The 18,834-nt window shown below is 33.9% G+C and overlaps 1 protein-coding gene across 1 annotated transcript in view; it reads right to left on the minus strand.

Annotated features, from left to right (window-relative positions):
* The window catches only part of Strump (WASH complex subunit strump), a 292,034-nt gene that overhangs the window by 158,483 nt on the left and 114,717 nt on the right, over positions 1–18,834 (minus strand). Inside the window, exons 12-13 of the mRNA XM_090410831.1 lie at positions 18,030–18,159; positions 6,532–6,644 (exon numbers count right to left, since the gene is read on the minus strand). Coding sequence (XP_090266957.1) covers positions 6,532–6,644; positions 18,030–18,159 — 243 coding nt within the window. The remainder of the gene's footprint in view (positions 1–6,531; positions 6,645–18,029; positions 18,160–18,834) is intronic.

Genomic DNA, 18,834 nt, shown 5'->3' on the forward strand with positions numbered 1-18,834 from the left:
TTTCAATTTTAAACTGAACCCACTATTAACTAATTGTTGATGTTCATGTAATGTAACAAATTGCTTTCTCTTTTTGTGTTCCGAAGGTGCTGGGTATAATACCAGCAAAATATCTGGAAAAAAGTAAATAAATACTAATTATTTTCTTATTTGTCTTGTGTTGTGAATTAAAACCATTAAATAAACTAAACATGAAATGCCCACATATGTCTTTCTATCCATTTATTTGTTGATGTAGTATTTACATAATTGATTACTTGTTCATGTATAGATTTACTTAATGATCATTTGATGTCTCATTTTCTTGTTTTAGCACAAGCTGAATATAGTATGCCAACTGCTCAAAATGATAGTCATAAGCCATGTGCTAAATCAAACATTACATCATGAAAGCATGCAGTCACATCCATCTCAAATAACTTTTATATGTAAAGTAATTGCTCAATTATCCAATCATGCTGGGAAACTGATTTGCTATAGACTGTATGTCATCATCATCAAATTCCTGCCATGTACCCTCAAGGGGTGTACAGGATATGATAGTACTACATGAAAAATTTACATCATTACTAACTTCCTATCTACAATTTTCCTCCAAATTAGTCTGTTACTTGTCAAGACTCCAACATTATCAGATCTTATATTTCTATCGTTTAAGTCACTTTGTACAGTATCAATCCACCTATATCTCAGTCTTCCTCTGGGTCGTTTTCCTGCAAACCTGACAGAGTACACTTGTGTTGAATTTTTTCTTGACAATTATTCATAAGACTATTACACTTTTTTTATATATAATCTTTGTCAAGTAGCTTTATTTTATCCTCCTACATGTTTCGCCAATTTTTTCTATTGGCATCCTCAGGGAATACAAACTAGTAAGCTAAAATGAAGGTTACAGACTAGGTTATAACTGATGGTTCTAATTCATACAAAAAATTGGTATTGTGCGTGACAATGTGCGTGTCTCGTTAACGTGATTTATTCGTTATGGTTCATGACGTAATTGTTATGAAAGTTCATTTCTTTGATGTTTAATGATCTGATAAAAGTTTTCCAAATTTCTGGTAAAATTAGACCTTGATTCTTGTTTAGGTTTTCAGTTTTACGGGCGACTGTAGCTGCTTCTTTAAAGGTTCTTGAATGGTAGTTATCTTCTATATATGGCATAAGGCTCTTATCCCACTCAATGTGATGGTTAGTAGAGGCAAAGTGGCATGAAAGGCCTGAAATGTCTTGTCTGTTATTTCTGACATATCCTATGTGTTCTTTCTTTCTCATTTCAAAGCTTCTAGAGGTCTGACCTACGTAACTATACCACATGAGCAAGGTATATTATATACTCCAGAGTACTTGTAGAATGGGTGAGGATCTTTTGGTGATCTTAAAAATTTCTGAATAGTGTTGATTGGTTTGAATGCCACTCTGATCTTATGTGGTTTTAAAGGTTAGCTAATTTTTTGGAAAGGTTGCTGACAAAAGGAATCGTAATTGTACTGATGTATTGGATGTCATCACGTTGTCGATGTGGTATATCAGTAAAGAGAATCTTGTTGTAGAGTCTTTTTGGGTAACCATTTAAAGAAAGTTCTCTGGATATTGTGGTTAATTCCGTTAGTAGGTCATCCTTGTCTGTCATATACTGTATAGCTCTTTTCTTGAGACTATGGATAATGCTAAGTTTCTGAGCTATGTGATGAGCTGAGTTGAAATGGAGGTAACATCCAGTATTTGTAAGTTTTCTGTATAGAGATAGGTTGATACTATTATTGGTTTGTTTCTTTATTAAAATGTCAAGGAATGGCAGTTTTTTATCTTTTTCCATTTCTAATGTGAATTTGATGGTATTGTGGAAACTATTGATTTGGTTGAGGTAATTCATTAGTTCTTCTTTCGTATGATCCCAAATGATAAAGATGACATCTACATATCTGTACCAAATTTTCGGTTTTGGAATGATCTCGGTTAAGATTTTTTTCTCTAGATCTTCCATGAATAAGTCAGCACAAGGAGGTGAGAGGGGGGGGGGGGCTACCCATAGCTAATCCAGTGAGTTGTTTGTAGATCATTTTTTTTTTGCCAAATAAAATAGTTAGAAGTTAAACAGTGATTGAACAAAGTAGTGATGTTTCTTGGGAACAAGTTGTCTAAGATGTTGATGACTTCAACCACTGGAATGTTAGTAAACAGAGATGTAATGTCCAGGCTTGCTAATATATCCTCTTCAAAAATAGGGATGTTTTTTATTTTATCTATAAAATGTTTTGAGTTTTTAATATAAGTATCCGAGACGTGAATGTGTTGTTGTAAAATCTTAGCAAGATACTTGGACAGTTGGTAAGTGGGAGAATAGATTCCATCAACTATTGGACGTAACGGTATGCCTTCTTTATGAATTTTTGGAAGGCCATACAATCTAGGAGTTAGTGGGTGCAATGATTTTAGTATTTTTATAATTTCTATAGGCCAGTTATTCAATTCCACGTAATAATTCATTGGTGTCATTATGGTTTTTTGTGGTAGGATCTCTAGTGAGAACTTCATATACAGACCTGTCAGATAATAATTTTTAATTTTTTCTTCATAATCTGAAGTATTTAATATAACTGTATTATTACCTTTGTCGGCTTTGAGTATGATGATATCTTTATTATTCCTTAATTTGAGAAGCGTTCTTCTTTCCATTTGGTTAGAGTTGGTGTTAGGAGATCTTGACGGAGCTGAAAGGATTATGCTGCTTTTTAATCGTAAGTCATTAGCTATTGGAAGTGGTAGTAATGAGAAGGCTTTTTCTAAGTTGCAAATGAACTCTATTTTAGGAATGACAGTGGGTTTTAAAGCAAAATTGAATCCTTTTTTGAGGATAGAGATCTCAGGTTTACTTAAAACGTGTTTAGCTAGGTTAATTATCACTTGGTTATCTGGTAGAGACGGTTTGCAGTTGCTATGATTATCATACAGCATATTGAATTTATCAATTTGTGTCTTTTTGCTGTGATTAAATGTTTTGGTAAAACTATTGCTAATCATATTGTCTAATAGTTGCCATGTCTCAGCGTCAAGATTATTAGAGATAATTAACAATTTAATTATTACATTTATTACGTCATGAACCATAATGAATAAATCACGTTAACGAGACATGCATATTGTCATGCACAATACCAATTTTTTGTATGAATTAGAACCATCAGTTATAACCTAGTCTGTAACCTTCATTTTAGCTTACTAGTTTGTATTCCCTGAGGATGCCAATAGAAAAAATTGGTGAAACATGTAGGAGGATAAAATAAAGCTACTTGACAAAGATTATATATAAAAAAAGTGTAATAGTCTTAGAGTACACTTGTTTTGCTAATCTTTCCTCTCCCATTCTGTTTAAGTGACCATACCACCTGAGATTATTAGCTCTGCTAACGCATTCCTGGATGCTGACAATGTCAAGTTCTTTCCTAATATCCTCGTTTTTAATATGATATTGCCATTGATGCCATCTGTTCAGGCCTCTAATCTTTCTCAGGACTCTCATATCTGCGGTCTCTAGTCTTTGGTCAAGTGTTTTACTTCTGACCCAGCTCTCAGATCCATAAGTTAAAACTGGTTCGAACACTGTCTTGTATACAGCTAATTTAGTGTTCCGACTTATTTCTCTTTATTCCATATGAATTTATTCAATTGACTTCCTACCATACCAGCTTTGTTGATTCTGTTGTCTATTTCCATACTTAATTTACTATCTTCACTAAAAATCGTGCATAAGTAGCCAAAATGTTTTACTTGTTCCACAGGTTTCCGTTCACAATGCAGCTGACATTTTCAGCAATTCTGCAAAATTTCATTGTCTTTGTCTTGTTATTGCTGAGCTTCATACCATATCTATTACAACAGTTATTCAATTTAGTCAGAGAATCTTGCAGAGTTGTAGCGGATTTATTTAGAAGTATAAGATCGTCTGCATAAAGCAAAGAGCGGACATTAACATCTCCAATTTTGATATGTTTAATACCACTTTCCTTCATAATGTAATCCATATAGATAATGAATAACAGAGGGAATAATGTACATCCTTGTCTGACATTAGATTTAACATTAAACCATCTTCCTGTACTTCCTTCAATTCTAACTGCTGACTTACAATTCAAATAAAGACAAAGAATTGCTTGATATAGTATTCCATCGACACCATATAACTGTAACGTATTGAAGAGCTTCTCTCTTGGCACCTTATCATATGCCTTTTCCAGATCGACAAAACTCAAATATAGATCTTTGTTATATTTCCATGATTTCTCAACTATATGTTGTAAAGTGAAGATCTGATCCTGATAGCCTCCATTTTGGCCTGAATCCAGCTTGTTTTTCACCAAGCTTTTCTTCCACAATTCTTCTCAACCGTTTCTCAAGTATACTTGCATAAATCTTGCCAGGAACACTCGGTAGGGAAATACCTCTGTAATTTTCACATTCAGTTTTATTTCCCTTTTTATATATGGGTACTATGAGAGCTGTACTCCAATCATTGGGAATTTGTCCCTCTGTCCAGGCTTTCTGAACTATGCAGTGCAGCCACTGTAAGACTTTTATACCTCCATACTTCAGCATTTCTGGTCTAACATCATCTATTCCTTTTCCACATTTCAAGCCTTTGATGGCTTTTTCTAATTCATTTATGGATATGTATTCCTGTTGAGTGTTTTTTACCACTGTGCTATCACTGCTTGTTTCATTTAGCAATTTTTCGAAGTAATTACTCATACTTCAAGGATATCCTTTTCTCCAGTTTTCATGTCACCTTTATCATCTCTAACTCCTTTTACAGCACTCTTTCCTCCATTTCTAAGTTTCTTCAACAACCTCCAGAATATCTTATCAACTTCTTGATATTTATTTTCTGTGTTCTTGCCAAAGTCCTCCCATGACTTTTGTTTAGCTAGTTTTACACAGTGTTTAGCTTTATTACATTTGTCTCTGTATTCTCTAAGAGCAAAAGCTGACTTATTTGCCAGGAACTTTTGATATGCTTTCTTCTTTTCCTTCACTGCCTCTTTAACTTCCTGTGTTCATCATGGAGTTTTGATTTTTCTATCCCTGCTGACAACATCACCTCATGTCTCTCTGGCTGAATCAATCAGTGTGTTCTTCAGGGCTTGCCACTGAATCTCCAAGCTTTGGTTCCTGTTCTCAAACTCTTTCATTTTTTCTTGAATAATATTTGTGTATTTTAATCTACAGTTTACATCTCAGAGATGCTCAACTTTTATTTGCTTTAACACTTTCTTACATGTTATTCTTTTCAATATGAAATTCAATTTTATCCTGCTCAAGTCTAAATGGTGATCACTTCCAATTTCAAATCCTCTGTACACACTGGTGTCCTGCACCAGGGAGAAAACATCACTATCAACAATAACATAGTCAATGAGACTTTTCTTATTCCTTGCTTCTTCTCTCCATGTGAATTTGTGCACATTTTTATGTTGAAACATGGTGTTAGTAATAACCAGTCCATGTCCTGAGCAGAAATCCAACAGGTATTTGCCATTATTATTAGCTTTGCTCTTTTCTCCAAATTTTCCCAAAATATTTTTGTATGTCTGACAATGATTTCCTACTCTGCTATTTAGATCCCCAACAAGGACCAACTTTTTCTTTTTCATTGTGTCAGTTGCTTTCTCTAAAGGCTCAAAAAATTCCTCCACTTCTACTTAGTAGAATCTTCTGTGGGACCATAGGCACAAATAAGTCTCATTGTCCAGTTCCCCATTCTCATATTTTCCCACATCACTCTACTTGAAACTGCCTGCCATTCAAGAAGATTAGCCTCGTATTTTGTGTTGAATACTATGGCTACTCCTTCTTTTCCTTGATTGTTATTGCCTGAATATAACATTTTGTATTTATTGCTCAGAAAGACCTCACCAGTTTTTGTCTTTTTTGTTTCAGTCACCCCTATTATGTCAATCTGGTACTTATCTAATTCCTCAGCTAGCTCCATTTCTTTGCGATTTAGGCTTCTTATGTTGATAGTACTGATCTTTAACTCTGGTGATGTTGAGTTGGGGTGTGTTTTCAGATTTGTTCCAGTAGCTGACTTTTCACTGTTCGCCCTGGTTCCCTGGCAAAAACAACAGGGGTCTTGTTTAACCGGGCGACGCCCCAGCCGGCATGAAATTTTGTCATGTTGTACCATCAACAAGAATACAATTTGGTCGGTTAAATCCCAAATTGCCAGTCCATCCCCATTTGTTCAGTATTCAGGTAGATACCCAACAGGGCGCACCACGAGAAGGTGAGGATTGGACATTAGGTCAGAAGCCTTGGTCGGTTTGCATTCCTTTAAAGGCTATGTGGAGGTCTCCTCTCAGTTATATAGCTTTGACCCTTAAACACCCTATGTATGGTTAAATAATACTGTTTCAGAAGTCAGCTGAATGCAAACCCAGCCAAAGACTAGTTAACTAAGAGTTAGGTTATTTAAAAGTTGAATACTTACAAGATCACCGTATGTTAAAACATTAGTAGAATTATAATTACCTCTTCAAGAGCCTGGATGAGCTGAACAATCTTTCTTCCTGTTGAAGTTGCATCATCGTAACTGAGAGATTCAATCTGTTTGGCCATATCTGAAAACCATGCTTGGAGACTTTCTACATGAATGAAATAGTGATAAAGATATATACAAAGGTTTTTTTTTCCCTCCCTTATAAATAAAAAGTGCCATCATAATTCCAACTACAACAGATAACTAAAATTAGAAATCTTGATTGCATTTAAGTTGAGGTACACAAGTGAGGAGCAACAGAAGTGAAGCCTCACAAGACATCAGTTTAATAAAAGTATTGCATTTAATTGTTAATATAAACTGAAATGATAACATGCATGATAATTAAAAATTCCAAGATTAATTCGTATAGATAGTACCATATTTGGTCCCTACATAACTGCTTACTCACTCATAGTACTAACATGCCATAACTTTATAATCTCTTGTGATTGGGATTATCATTAAGAAAATAAGTTTGATTAACTGACTGATTTTTGTTAATGTCAATCTACAAAAATCCCATCTACAAAAGGTTGTATATGGGATTTTAGTACATATTGGTACCAATAGTACCCAATTCATATTAATATTAGTATAGGTAATAACCCAATTTAGGCAGATTCACTTTTAAGTGGTTTTATTCCTGGAACTGTATACATATATATGTTACACAACTATCTATATGCTGCGCTGCACTTGGGCACATGTGCTGAGTATGCTGCATTCATCACGTTATATCTGCAAATTCAAAATGCATTGCTGATTTTATATACAAACTTTAAAAACAGAGGTAAGTAAATATCGGTTTGATACACTTCCAATGCTACTGTTTCCCCACGTACATAATTTATTACAGGTTTGGTTTAATTTACACCTTTATTAAATATACAAGACCAGCAAAAAAAAGTTACAATGAGAATAGGCCAGCAAATAAAAAGAGATGTGTTGTTATCAATTTGGATACAAAGTTAAAAACCATACAAGTTTTAAGATTGTTGATGTTGTTGCACATGAATTTAAATTAAGTGAACCAACAATAAGAACAATCTTTAAAGATTAGGATAAAATTAAAGAAGCAGATGAAAATGTTACTCCTTTTTCGGCAAAGAAAATCACCCATTCTCAGAGTGAAACCACATGAAAGTTGGAAAAATTGTTAATTACATGGATTGAAGATTTAATTCAAAAATTGATACCTCTCAATATGCAAATAATCCACTTTTATATGCTGCATTAATATGAGAAGAGGAAAAAATCAATAATTAAATAAAAACCATTAAAATATGTGAAAAAATGGTATCCTGCTTAATAATGAGTGAGTGAGTCAACAATAAAAACAATCTTTAAAGATATGGATAAAATTAAAGAATCAGGTAAAAATGTTACTCCCTTGGCAGAAATTTACTTTACGCAAATTTTTTGGAATGCATCCCTTGCATAAAACAGGTTACCTATATCTTAGTTGGGCTAAAGGTTAAATAACATGCTGAAGGGGTCAGATGTAGGTGGCTATTCATTTTTTTCAGATTCATGATATGAAACAACAGCAAAAAAACAAAATAAATTCGAGTAATTTATAAAAGTACTATTTTCACTGCCAAAACTGCATCTTCAGAGCACAAAAACTTATCACTGTACACAGAGCACTCAATAAGGTAGTTTGAGGAAACAATTAAAATTGCAACTGAAAAAGAAATAATGTTCTCTCTTATCTATCTCCAGAATGAATGCCTTATTTAGGTCTGCATAAAAGGATTCACATGTATTCCATGAATAAATTTCCTTCTATTCACAGGAAGTTCTGTTTACATCCAACTTGAAAAATATAAAAATTACATTTGCTATCACCAGTATGGAAGTCAGGACTGACAGACCATGCTTTGATACTGTTACATAGGATTAAATGGAAGACAATCACAGTGCTGTAGGTGTTACAATCTGAAAGATTATTTTTAGAATCAGCATCAGCTATGAAGCACTCCCACCCCCATGCACTTCAGTAAATCTTCAGTAAATATGGCTATATCATTTGAGAGATAGTCATTTTAAGGCTACCTCTAAAAAACATCTGTGAATAAACTTCTTTTCATCCAGTCCTAAAAGGTGCAACGATAGAACATTAGTTCTTTTTCAGTTGAACTGTTTCTGTGACTACACAACGTATCTTGTATACAGCAACAAGAATTTTTGTGCCCTAAAAATGCTCTTTTGAAACCCAGAAAATTTTAAAATTTAATCATGTGATTTATTTTGTTCTTTTTTGGTATTGTGCTTATAATGTAAAGCAAAGAATTAATGTGAAATGAATACGGACAAGTTCCAAGCATGGAACTTTTTTCCACTTCAGGCTTCCATTAAGTACAATGGTGATCTCACACTAAGTAATGAAATTTGTCTACCATATGAACTGAGAGATCAGTAATCACATTATTTTTATAACCAGGAGATTTGTTCAAATGTTTCTCCTGTGAAAAGAGTTCTCTATGCATTTTTAATTACAGAGACGACTATAACAATTTATCTATCGAACTTCCTAAAGCAGTTTAAATAGGAAAATAGGAAACAAATCTTGAGACAAAGAAATAAATTATCAAAATTCTAATGCATCAAAAAATTGTACTTGCAGCCAATTATAATATTTATTCACATTTTTTGTGTGCAAAAATGTTTGGCTTGTTATTACAAAATATAAATAACCAAAGCTCACAGCTGAGTTTCAGCTATTCTTAGAAAGAAAGGTAGTATTAGAAATGGCATTGCTGAGAATTAGGAAGTTTTCTCTCCACATAGAACTTCTTTTTGACATTTTCACCAAAAAATTATATTATCCATAAGACCATCATTCACAAGAAAGTACAACCATATTTATATTCTCTTGTGGGAACGGGAAACCTTATTTTCTGTCATAATTGTTGATGTAAGATCCCAAAACATGTCCTATCTTCATTCCTTTATGGTTTAATGAAATTAAGATGAACAAAGAATGAATTACACAAAGGTTTAATGAGTTCAATAGTTCATCTCTGTCAAAGACATCACTGGGAATAAAATATGAAAACAGCAAAAATGCACACAAACTGCACAAAGAACAAACGGAAAAGTGTCCATTACTAGGTGGCCCTGGCTGTTGTGAGGAAAGGAGGTCTAAGAATTATTGTTTCCCATATCTTGGAAAGGTTCACATGACTGTGTGTTTATTGAGGTACATTAAAAAAAAAAAAAAAAACCTGAAGCTGATTCCAAAAAAAAGTCTTTCATGTTTGTATTTAATGCTATGAAGCATAGTCATTTTTTTGCATTAGTTTCTGTATGGGGTGTCAAAAGAATGTTCTGCTATACTTGACTAACAATAATTGTGGTGACAGATCTTCCAGTTTGTTCATAATATGATAAGTTGCAAGAATAGGAAACACCTTGTATACACCTAGAACTGAGAAGAGGAAAAGTTAGTCATTAATAGGGCAAATAAGGACAAACAGCTTCATATGGGGCTTCATATAGTGCAGAGATTATATTTTTTTAAAGATTTGTCCAGTTTTTTAAGTGCCAGAAAAACTGGCAGTGCCAACATAAGAAATATATCTGCCACCACAATTATGATCAGTCAGGTCTAGCAAAACACACTTCCGAGATCCTGCATTGAATCAAATGAAAAAAAAAACTATGGTTCACTGTAGTAAATATAAATATGAAAGACTTTTTTTTTAAGATCTAAAAAAACTAATCAAATCTCAAAATATGGTTGTGATCTTTCCCAAAATATGGAAAATAATTTTTAGATCTCCTGCCTAACAAGGTGCCTACCAGCACCCTTACACAGGTAACTGCATATGGGTGCTGGTAGGAATTTAGAATTTCAGCTAATCTATTCCATTTATTGTGTGGCTTACAACAACTGTTATATTACATCCCCAATTATGTCTCTCAGACATGAAATATTGGAATCATTAACACATCTGTTTAATTCATTCTTTGTCTTCATTCTATTAAACCATAACACGAGCTTCAACCAGCATTTTTAAACCTAAATACATAGATTATAAACTAAGTGATGTAACAAACAATTTTTTCCTCATTTTTCCCATAAATATAACAAATCTCAGATATAATTAAAAATAGGAGTGTCCATTCTGTTCTTAATATCTTTGAAATAGAACTCAAAGAAAAATCAGAAAAAGAAGAGCAGTGATAGTAATATCAACAGTAGCATGAAAACAGTGACAGCTTTAATTAGTACCAAATGAGGAAAATATATTTGCAGCAATCTAAAGCCTAGAGGGAAACTGGACTAACATGAATAAAATGCACTTGCAACACAGGACTATCAGAGATGGAATGATTGATCTTGCATTTGATAGTGCTATTTGTGGCAAAAGTATATGAAGGTGATTTTAAGTTAAAGAGTTGAGCAGTACTGACAGCAAGTAAAGAGAATTTTATTATCAACAGCAATTAAATACCAGTTCAATGTATGCAATGCTTCATTTAATCATTTCATTACCTGATTACAAGCAAACCAGGTTCTTACATCTGTTGGAGAATACAGATGTAAGAAAGCTACACACTGTGTAAAACTAGCTAAACAGAAGTCATGGGAAGACTTTGGTAAGAACATAGAAAATAAATATCAGGAAGGTGGCAAAATATTCTGGAGGCTGTTGAAAAAGCGCAGAAAGCCTGGACAAAGGGACGAATTCAAGATGATTGAGTAGAGCTCTAATAGTATCCATATACAAAAAAAGGGAAATAAAACTGAATGAGAGAATTATAGCAGTATTTCCCTACTGAGTGTTTCTGGTAAGATTTATGCAAGCATACTTGAGAAACAGCTGACAATGGAAGGGAAGCCTGGTGAAGAACAAGCTGGATTCAGGCCAAATAGAGACTGTCGGGATCAGATTTTCACTTTACGACAAATAGTTGAGAAATCATGGGAATATAACAAAGATCTGGAAAAGGCATACAACAAGGTGCCAAGAGAAAAGCTATTCAAAACACTACAGTTATATGGTGTCAATGGGGCATTATAACAAGCAATACTTAGTCTTAATGTGAGTTGTAAGTCACAATTAGAATTGAAGTACAGGAAGGTGGCTTAATGTTAAATCTGGTGTCAGACAAGGATGTACATTATCCCCTCTGTTATTCATTATCTATATGGATTGCATTATGAAGGAAAGAGGTATTAAACCTGATAACAAAATTGGAGATGTTAATCTCAACTCTTTACTTTATGCAGATGATGTTATACTTTTAAATAAATCCAGTACAAGTATGCAAGATTCCCAGACTAAACTGAATAACTGTTGTAATAAATTTGGTATGAAAATCAGCAATAACAAAACAAAAACAATAAACATAGACAGAAACATTGAGAATATCAACTGCCTTGTGAATAGAGAACCTATAGAACGAGTAAAACATTTTAGCTACTTAGACACAATTTTTTAGTGAAGATGGTAAATTAAATATGGAAATAGACAGCAGAAGCAACAAAGCCAGTATGATAGGAAGTCAACTGAATAAGTTTATATGGAATAAGAGATTAATTAATCAAAAACACTAAATTAGCTGTATACAAGATATACAAGCTGTATACTGTATACAAGACAGTTAGGTCTTGTATACAGTATCTGTTTCAACTTGTATACAAATCAATTTTAACTTATGGATCTGAGAGGTGGGTTAGAAATAAAACACTTGCCTAGAGACCACAGATATGGGTCCTGAGAAAGATTAGGGATGTGAACAGATGGCATCAATTGCAATATCATATTACAAAAGAGGATAATAGGAAAGAACTTGATTTTGTTAGCATCCAGGAATGTGTTAGCAGAGTTAATCTCAGCTGATATGGTCACTTAAACAGAATGGGAAAGGAAAGATTAGCAAAACAAGTGTTCTCTGCCAGTTAGCAGGAAAAAGACCCAGAAGAAGACCTACCAAGATATAGGTGGATTGATGTAAAAAGTGCCTTAGAGGATAGAAATATAAAATTTATTCAAAAAGATACCTCTGATATGTTAACTATGTTACAATTTTGTTAAAATGTGATAAAAAATGTAGTGAACTTTTCATATGTTAAACATACTTCATGCTGTCATATAAACTGGATATAAAAAGACTAGCTGAATTTAGTAACTGTTTGACCTGAAGATTTTAGGACCATTATTTTTGATTTGAAACTATCACTGTTTGTAATCAGAGATTTCCAATGAGAATAGAAAAACTCACTCGTTTACTAAGAATGTATGCTATACCATTTTCAAATAAAGCACTTAAACCATTGACCATAATGGCAACTTACTCCTCACCAACCTAAATAGAAATAAAACATTATCCACATTTCAAACACACACAAAGAACATAAGTGACTTTACTTATCAGCTGTTCATATAAAAAATATTTTTTTTGATATGATTTAATTAATATGAAAAAATATTTTTGATTTTAGAATGTAACTAGGTTCTGTCAATTGGTGTGAGGATAGAACTCACACCAATGAGGAAGAACTGAGTTTAAAAAAAAGTGAGAATGAAGAAAGGTTTAAGATTTTATTCAAGTTTAACAGAAAAACAGGAATCAGTTTTAGACTGCCTGAGTTAACTGTCTGTACAGAGCATGTTCCTTTTAAAGTGTATCCTATCAACATAGACTGCAAAGTCTGTCAAGGCATGTATTCTCTGGCTAGTTTGCATGTTTTTGCAGAATAAAAAACTTGCTTTCCATAAAGAAAATTGTGCCACTGCTGTATGAGGCCAACTAAATCGCCTTTAGCTGAAACTTGAAAGGTTCTACACATTCTTAGTAGGATTCAAAATCAAATAATTCCAACCAAAAAGCACTGCTAACATGCTATCTGATCAAAAATATCTAGGTGGTTGCTCATCTCAACTCACTCTAATATGAAAGGCATTAATATGGAGATGGTCTATCCTTTGCTGCTATAACTGCCTTCAATCTTCAGGGAAGGTTTTCCACTAGATTTTGATATGATGATGATGATGATAATGCTGCTACAGTAATTCATTTCCTTTCTTTCAGAGCATTTGTGAGGTTGATCACTGTTTGTTGAAAAATGTGGCCTGGCTTGCAACAATTGGCATTATAATTCAGCCCAGAGGTGTTCTATGGGATTGAGATCAAGGTTCTGTGGAGGCCATCTCATCAAACTATTCCTGCACAGACCTTGTTTTGTGCATTGGGGGGGGGAGTAGGTTGTGTTGGAGAGGGCCTTCAATAAGCTGTTGCCATACAGTTGGAAGTAGAGAATTACGTAGAATTGTAAAATCTCTCATGATATGTAACTTATCATGTTTGCTTTTCATGTTTTTCTAAGGAGATTGCACTCAAAGAAATGTCAAATTTTGTCTGTAATAATTTTGTATTCGTAATAACTTAACCATGAGCCTTTGTTAAAATAATGTGGCGCATAATGTCATTATGTAACGCTGTTAACTCATGTCATATATGGCAATTTCAAAAGATGCACAAAGTATGTCATCATGTTTGGATGTCATACATGGCCATATATGGAAGTTTTGAGAGACGTGTACACATGTACAATGGAAGTTCAGGCGTTTATAAGACAAAACATCGAGAAGGACTTTGTCTTAGATTTCCCAATCCTCTCTTATCTGGGTTCACCACCACATGAAGTCCATTGTCAGTAATCAAAAGAGAAGCATTCTTAGTTTTCTAGCTCTTCTCTTGCCTGGATCCATTGTCAGTAATCAAAAAAGCGTCATAGGTCTGAGGTTTCTCAATCTTCTCTAGTCTGGATCCACAGCCATGAGAAGTATTGTGTCAATCGTCAGAATGTCTCACTAAGAAGGAGCTGCACATTACCACCATGTTAAGGGTCCTAGAGGGCATAGAATAGTCGTTGACTCGATCAAAAGAAGAAAATTGGCAGGAAGTCATGAATGAGCCAGCAGAAGAAAAGAGAAAGGAGCACTTTTGTGTGGACAAAAGATTCATGTAAAAGGCAATGCTGAATGAGAATTGTAATTACTTATATATGTGATATTCCTCAGCAAGAATGTACATCAAGCGTGTCTGTTAATGGGTACAATAAGATTCTGTAAATTAATGTTGAAATAAGCACACTCAAGATTGTCAATGTCAATTGTGTACAATTAATTATTGTAAAGAGTAAGAGTACTATACTAGATAATGTAAATTAATACTGATTTAAGCTTACTCAAGGTATGCTTTGTTTTCAGTTTGTGTATGCATGACTAGCAGGATATTCTAGATTGTGATTTAGCTTTAAGAAAGGAAACATACAACTAAGTCTGAATCTGGAAGAATTGAAATTGACAAAGACTTGTAATGCAATTGTGAATACACACAAAGTGTGACAATTTAATTCCCAGAATGCACCCGTAAAAAAAGTTTTGGAACTATACATTACTGGCTACTGTCGCCTTCGAAGTAGTCCCCCTTGTGCATTTATACACTGGTTTAGACGGTGTTCCCATTTTTTGAAACAGGCCTGAAACTCTCTCTCCAGAACTTGTTGAGTTCCTTTATCACATTATGCTGGATATCAGCAATGTCAGAAAATCTTTGTCCTTTTAGCACAGTCTTTAATTTTGGAAACAGCTAGAAATCACAGGGAGCAAAGTTGCGTGAATAAGCAGGATGACCTAATTCGGCAACCGATTTTTTGGCCAGAAACTCTCTCACAACGAGTGCACTATGGCTTGCCGCATTGTTGTGATATCTTTTGAAATCTTTTGCATATCCAATTCTTCAGTTAAAATTACCCCGTTTCTCAATTCATTTGCAATTCATCAGCCATTAATCGCATCAGCACTTAATCATCTGTCAGATCATACCAAATCTCGCATTCTGTTCACATTTGCATCCGTCATATTTGTTTTTGGCTGCCCACTTCTTGGGTTGTCGTTCACATCTTCTCACCCACCTTTGAATTTCTTATGCCACTCAAACACACTTGACTTTTTCAGAGCATCCACACTATATGCCACTTTCAACAGCTCCAATGTTTCAGTCACAGTTTTGACGATACAAAATTCCATGTTAACATACCGCTCCAAATTTTGATCACACATTTTTACGTGAAAATTTGCATGCAAATCTCTATTGTTTTTGCAATAGCCAACTAGCAAATAGCTCTATCGACCTGAGGTTTATGCACACATTAGTTAAAAGATATATAAACACAATTACTCACTTGACTCCAACCAAATCAGCACACAGGCAACACTACGCGGCCATTCTGGGAATTAAATTGTCACACCTCGTGTGTGTGTTAATGTTGATCAGACTGTGTAAATATTCCTTTTTGATTTAATTAAATGGTTTGTGATCAACACATTGGACTGACTCTGTCAATGCACTATCAGGCCATGACTAATTAAAGGTAAAGGTTAACACAAGTGGGGAATGCTAACGATATCTGTTTTGTCTTTAGTTTAAAATCGTATAATTTCGCACTCAATGCACAGTCTAACTGGTGCAGTCATAAAACAAATAAATTTGTTAGACTATAGAGCATGAGAACATAAGATACAGTAGACATTGATGACTGGTGGCAGACCATTGACGAAGTTTTAAGTAAAGAACACAAAGACAAAGCAGGGTAGTAAAAATATGTAATAGAAATACGGAAAATTTAACAGAAAGTCATTATATGCCAGTGTTATGATTCATCCATCAATGAAACTAGGAGACTCAGCTCAAACCATTAAAAACATCCCTAGATCATGATGCTTCCTCCACCAAACTTAACAGTTGTTGCAACACATTTGAGCAAGTAGTGTTCTTCCAACACCTGCCAATCCAAACTTGTTGTAAGTTGGACTGCCAGATGGTGAAGCATGATTAGTTGCTCCAGCAAACATGTTTCCAGAGTTCAAAAGAGTTCAAAGGAAGCAAGCTTTACACCACTCTACCCAATGCTTGGCACTTCCATGATTTGTACATGGCTGAACAACAATGGAATCCCATGTTTTCAGTTCCCAACAAACAGTTGTGGTACTGGACTTGCTTGTAAAGGTATTTCAGAATTTGATAGTTAGTGTTTCCACCAAGGAAAGGCAATTTTTTCATGCCATGGGTTTCAACACTCAGTGATCTTGCTCTGTGATTTTATGTGGCTTACCAGGTGACAGTTGTGCTGTTTCTTCTAGGTGCTTCTACTTCACAATAACTCACTTACAGCTGATCGGGGCAGTTGCAACAGGGCAGAAATTTTCTGAACTGAGTTGTTGCAAAGGTGGTATCCTATGATTGTGCCACTCTGAAAGTTCCAGAGTATGGCCTATTTAACTGTTAATGTTTGTCTATGAAGACTGTGTACTTTCTTTTATATCTGCGTGAGTCATGACTGTGATATATATAGCCATGTCCACTACTATAAAGGAGTGTACAGATATTTTTGTTCATTTTAACTCATGTACTTTTGTTGCTTACAAGATACAATTGCCAATTTCTATTTCCTCCCAGTGTCTCTCTCACTATTACAATGGACTTAAGGACAGAACAGAATGTCTGGAAAAGTGAAGCAATTATCTTGCCACTGAGACATGGATGTTGTATTGTCAATATTTCAATATTGACAATACAACATAAACTCTACTCTGCTACATGCCAGCAAGCAGAACCTATCTCTGTCAAGAAAACTGGAAGCACTAAGCAATGCATCACATTCACCTTAGTCAAACAAGAGTACCATTTTATTATGAAGAAAGAGAGAGAGACCAAGTGCTATGTTTTTGTTTTATTATTCCATATTTTGCCTTAATAAACAATAGCAGTTTGCAGTGAAGTCTCCTGATGCTTTTGCATGTGTGTATGTGTGTGTGTACATGCGCAAGAGAGTAAGAGAGAGGACTTGAGAAGTCTTACAGTATGTTCACAGGCCTAGCTTCCTGATGACATGATCTCTGTAGAGATCAAAACTATTCAAGGAAATAACTCTCCCTATAATGCAAGATTATATGAACTGCATTTTATATTAAGATACATGGGCAATATGTGGTAAAGTTGATACTCTTAAAAGGATAAAACATGGATGAAAACTGGATTCTAATTTCTTGTTAAGCATAATATACTCCTCAACTGGGGGAGGGGGAGCTTTCCATAACCATCACTAATTCAGAAAATGAAAAAATGAATTCTGTCATTGAATTAGCACATACAGTGATGGATTTGACTTACTACCAGTGAGACTTCATTAAAAATGAAAACTTATCAAAGACAGCTACTGATATCACAAGAAAATATATGTTTTTTAAGAAACATGTTTTAGAAAAGATACTTCAGGTAATCTGTGGTGCTCTTAATATACAAAGAACAAGTTGTGAATAACCCTTCTACACAAACGTTTACTATTTAACCATGCTAGGCTAAAATGCAAATGAAAACAAAAATTTTTTTTAATGCCAAATAAAATAATATTTAAAGAATTACATCCTTTAAACTAAATACTATCATACACTAAACAAATCCAACACACCATTTTTTTCAACACGAGTAAGAGGCTTGGTACCAGAAAATACTTCTGTTAATTCAGTCATTCTTTCAGATCCTTCCTTCTGGTATTTCTTCCATTTCTCAAGTTTTTCTGCTAAAAGCTGCTTAAACATCTAGAAGACACAAACTTAAAATAAAAGCACTAGATACACACACTATGAAAATGTAACCTTATGCATTAAAAATCTATTCATGTGCTGAAAATAATTGATTCTACATGTAATCAGATCAGTATAATTTTGTTGTTAATGAAAACAGATGATAGTTTAAATGCTTAATAAATAATATTATTTCATATTGTAGAACTGGCAGGAAGTAAATCATTAAAACAATGATAACAATTTAATAACTAATTATAAAAATCAATCACTATTGTAAACTGACTTTAATCAAAATCTCCATAATTTGTGTTTATATGAAAGTTTAAAATAGCTGCAAGTAAATTATCCATACATTCAAAACTGATTCCAAAAACTGGAAACTTGCATTATATGAAAATGGAAGTCATGTTTTTTTAAAAAAAATCTAAAGCTACTAGTCACAATATTTGTTCAACCTTACTTCACATCCATTGCACTTGGATGACTTATTGCATCAATGCTCATAGAAAAGCGATTTTCTTGGATTCTTACTTTTCCTCCAAGAGTCATGCACTGATCTCGTAAGTCTTCCTACTATTCAAAACATGAAACACTTAACGGTGTCTTTTTTTTCCCTTTTTTTTTTCAAAAAAAAAAAAAGAGAGAGAGAAAAAAGAATCTTGTACAAATCAGATATTAGAAAGTCTC

This window comes from Typopeltis vanoorti, chromosome 20 (genome assembly GCF_054136105.1).
Source record: "Typopeltis vanoorti isolate ZY-2024b chromosome 20, IOZ_Tvanoo_1.0, whole genome shotgun sequence".
NCBI classification, from domain to species: domain Eukaryota; kingdom Metazoa; phylum Arthropoda; class Arachnida; order Uropygi; family Thelyphonidae; genus Typopeltis; species Typopeltis vanoorti.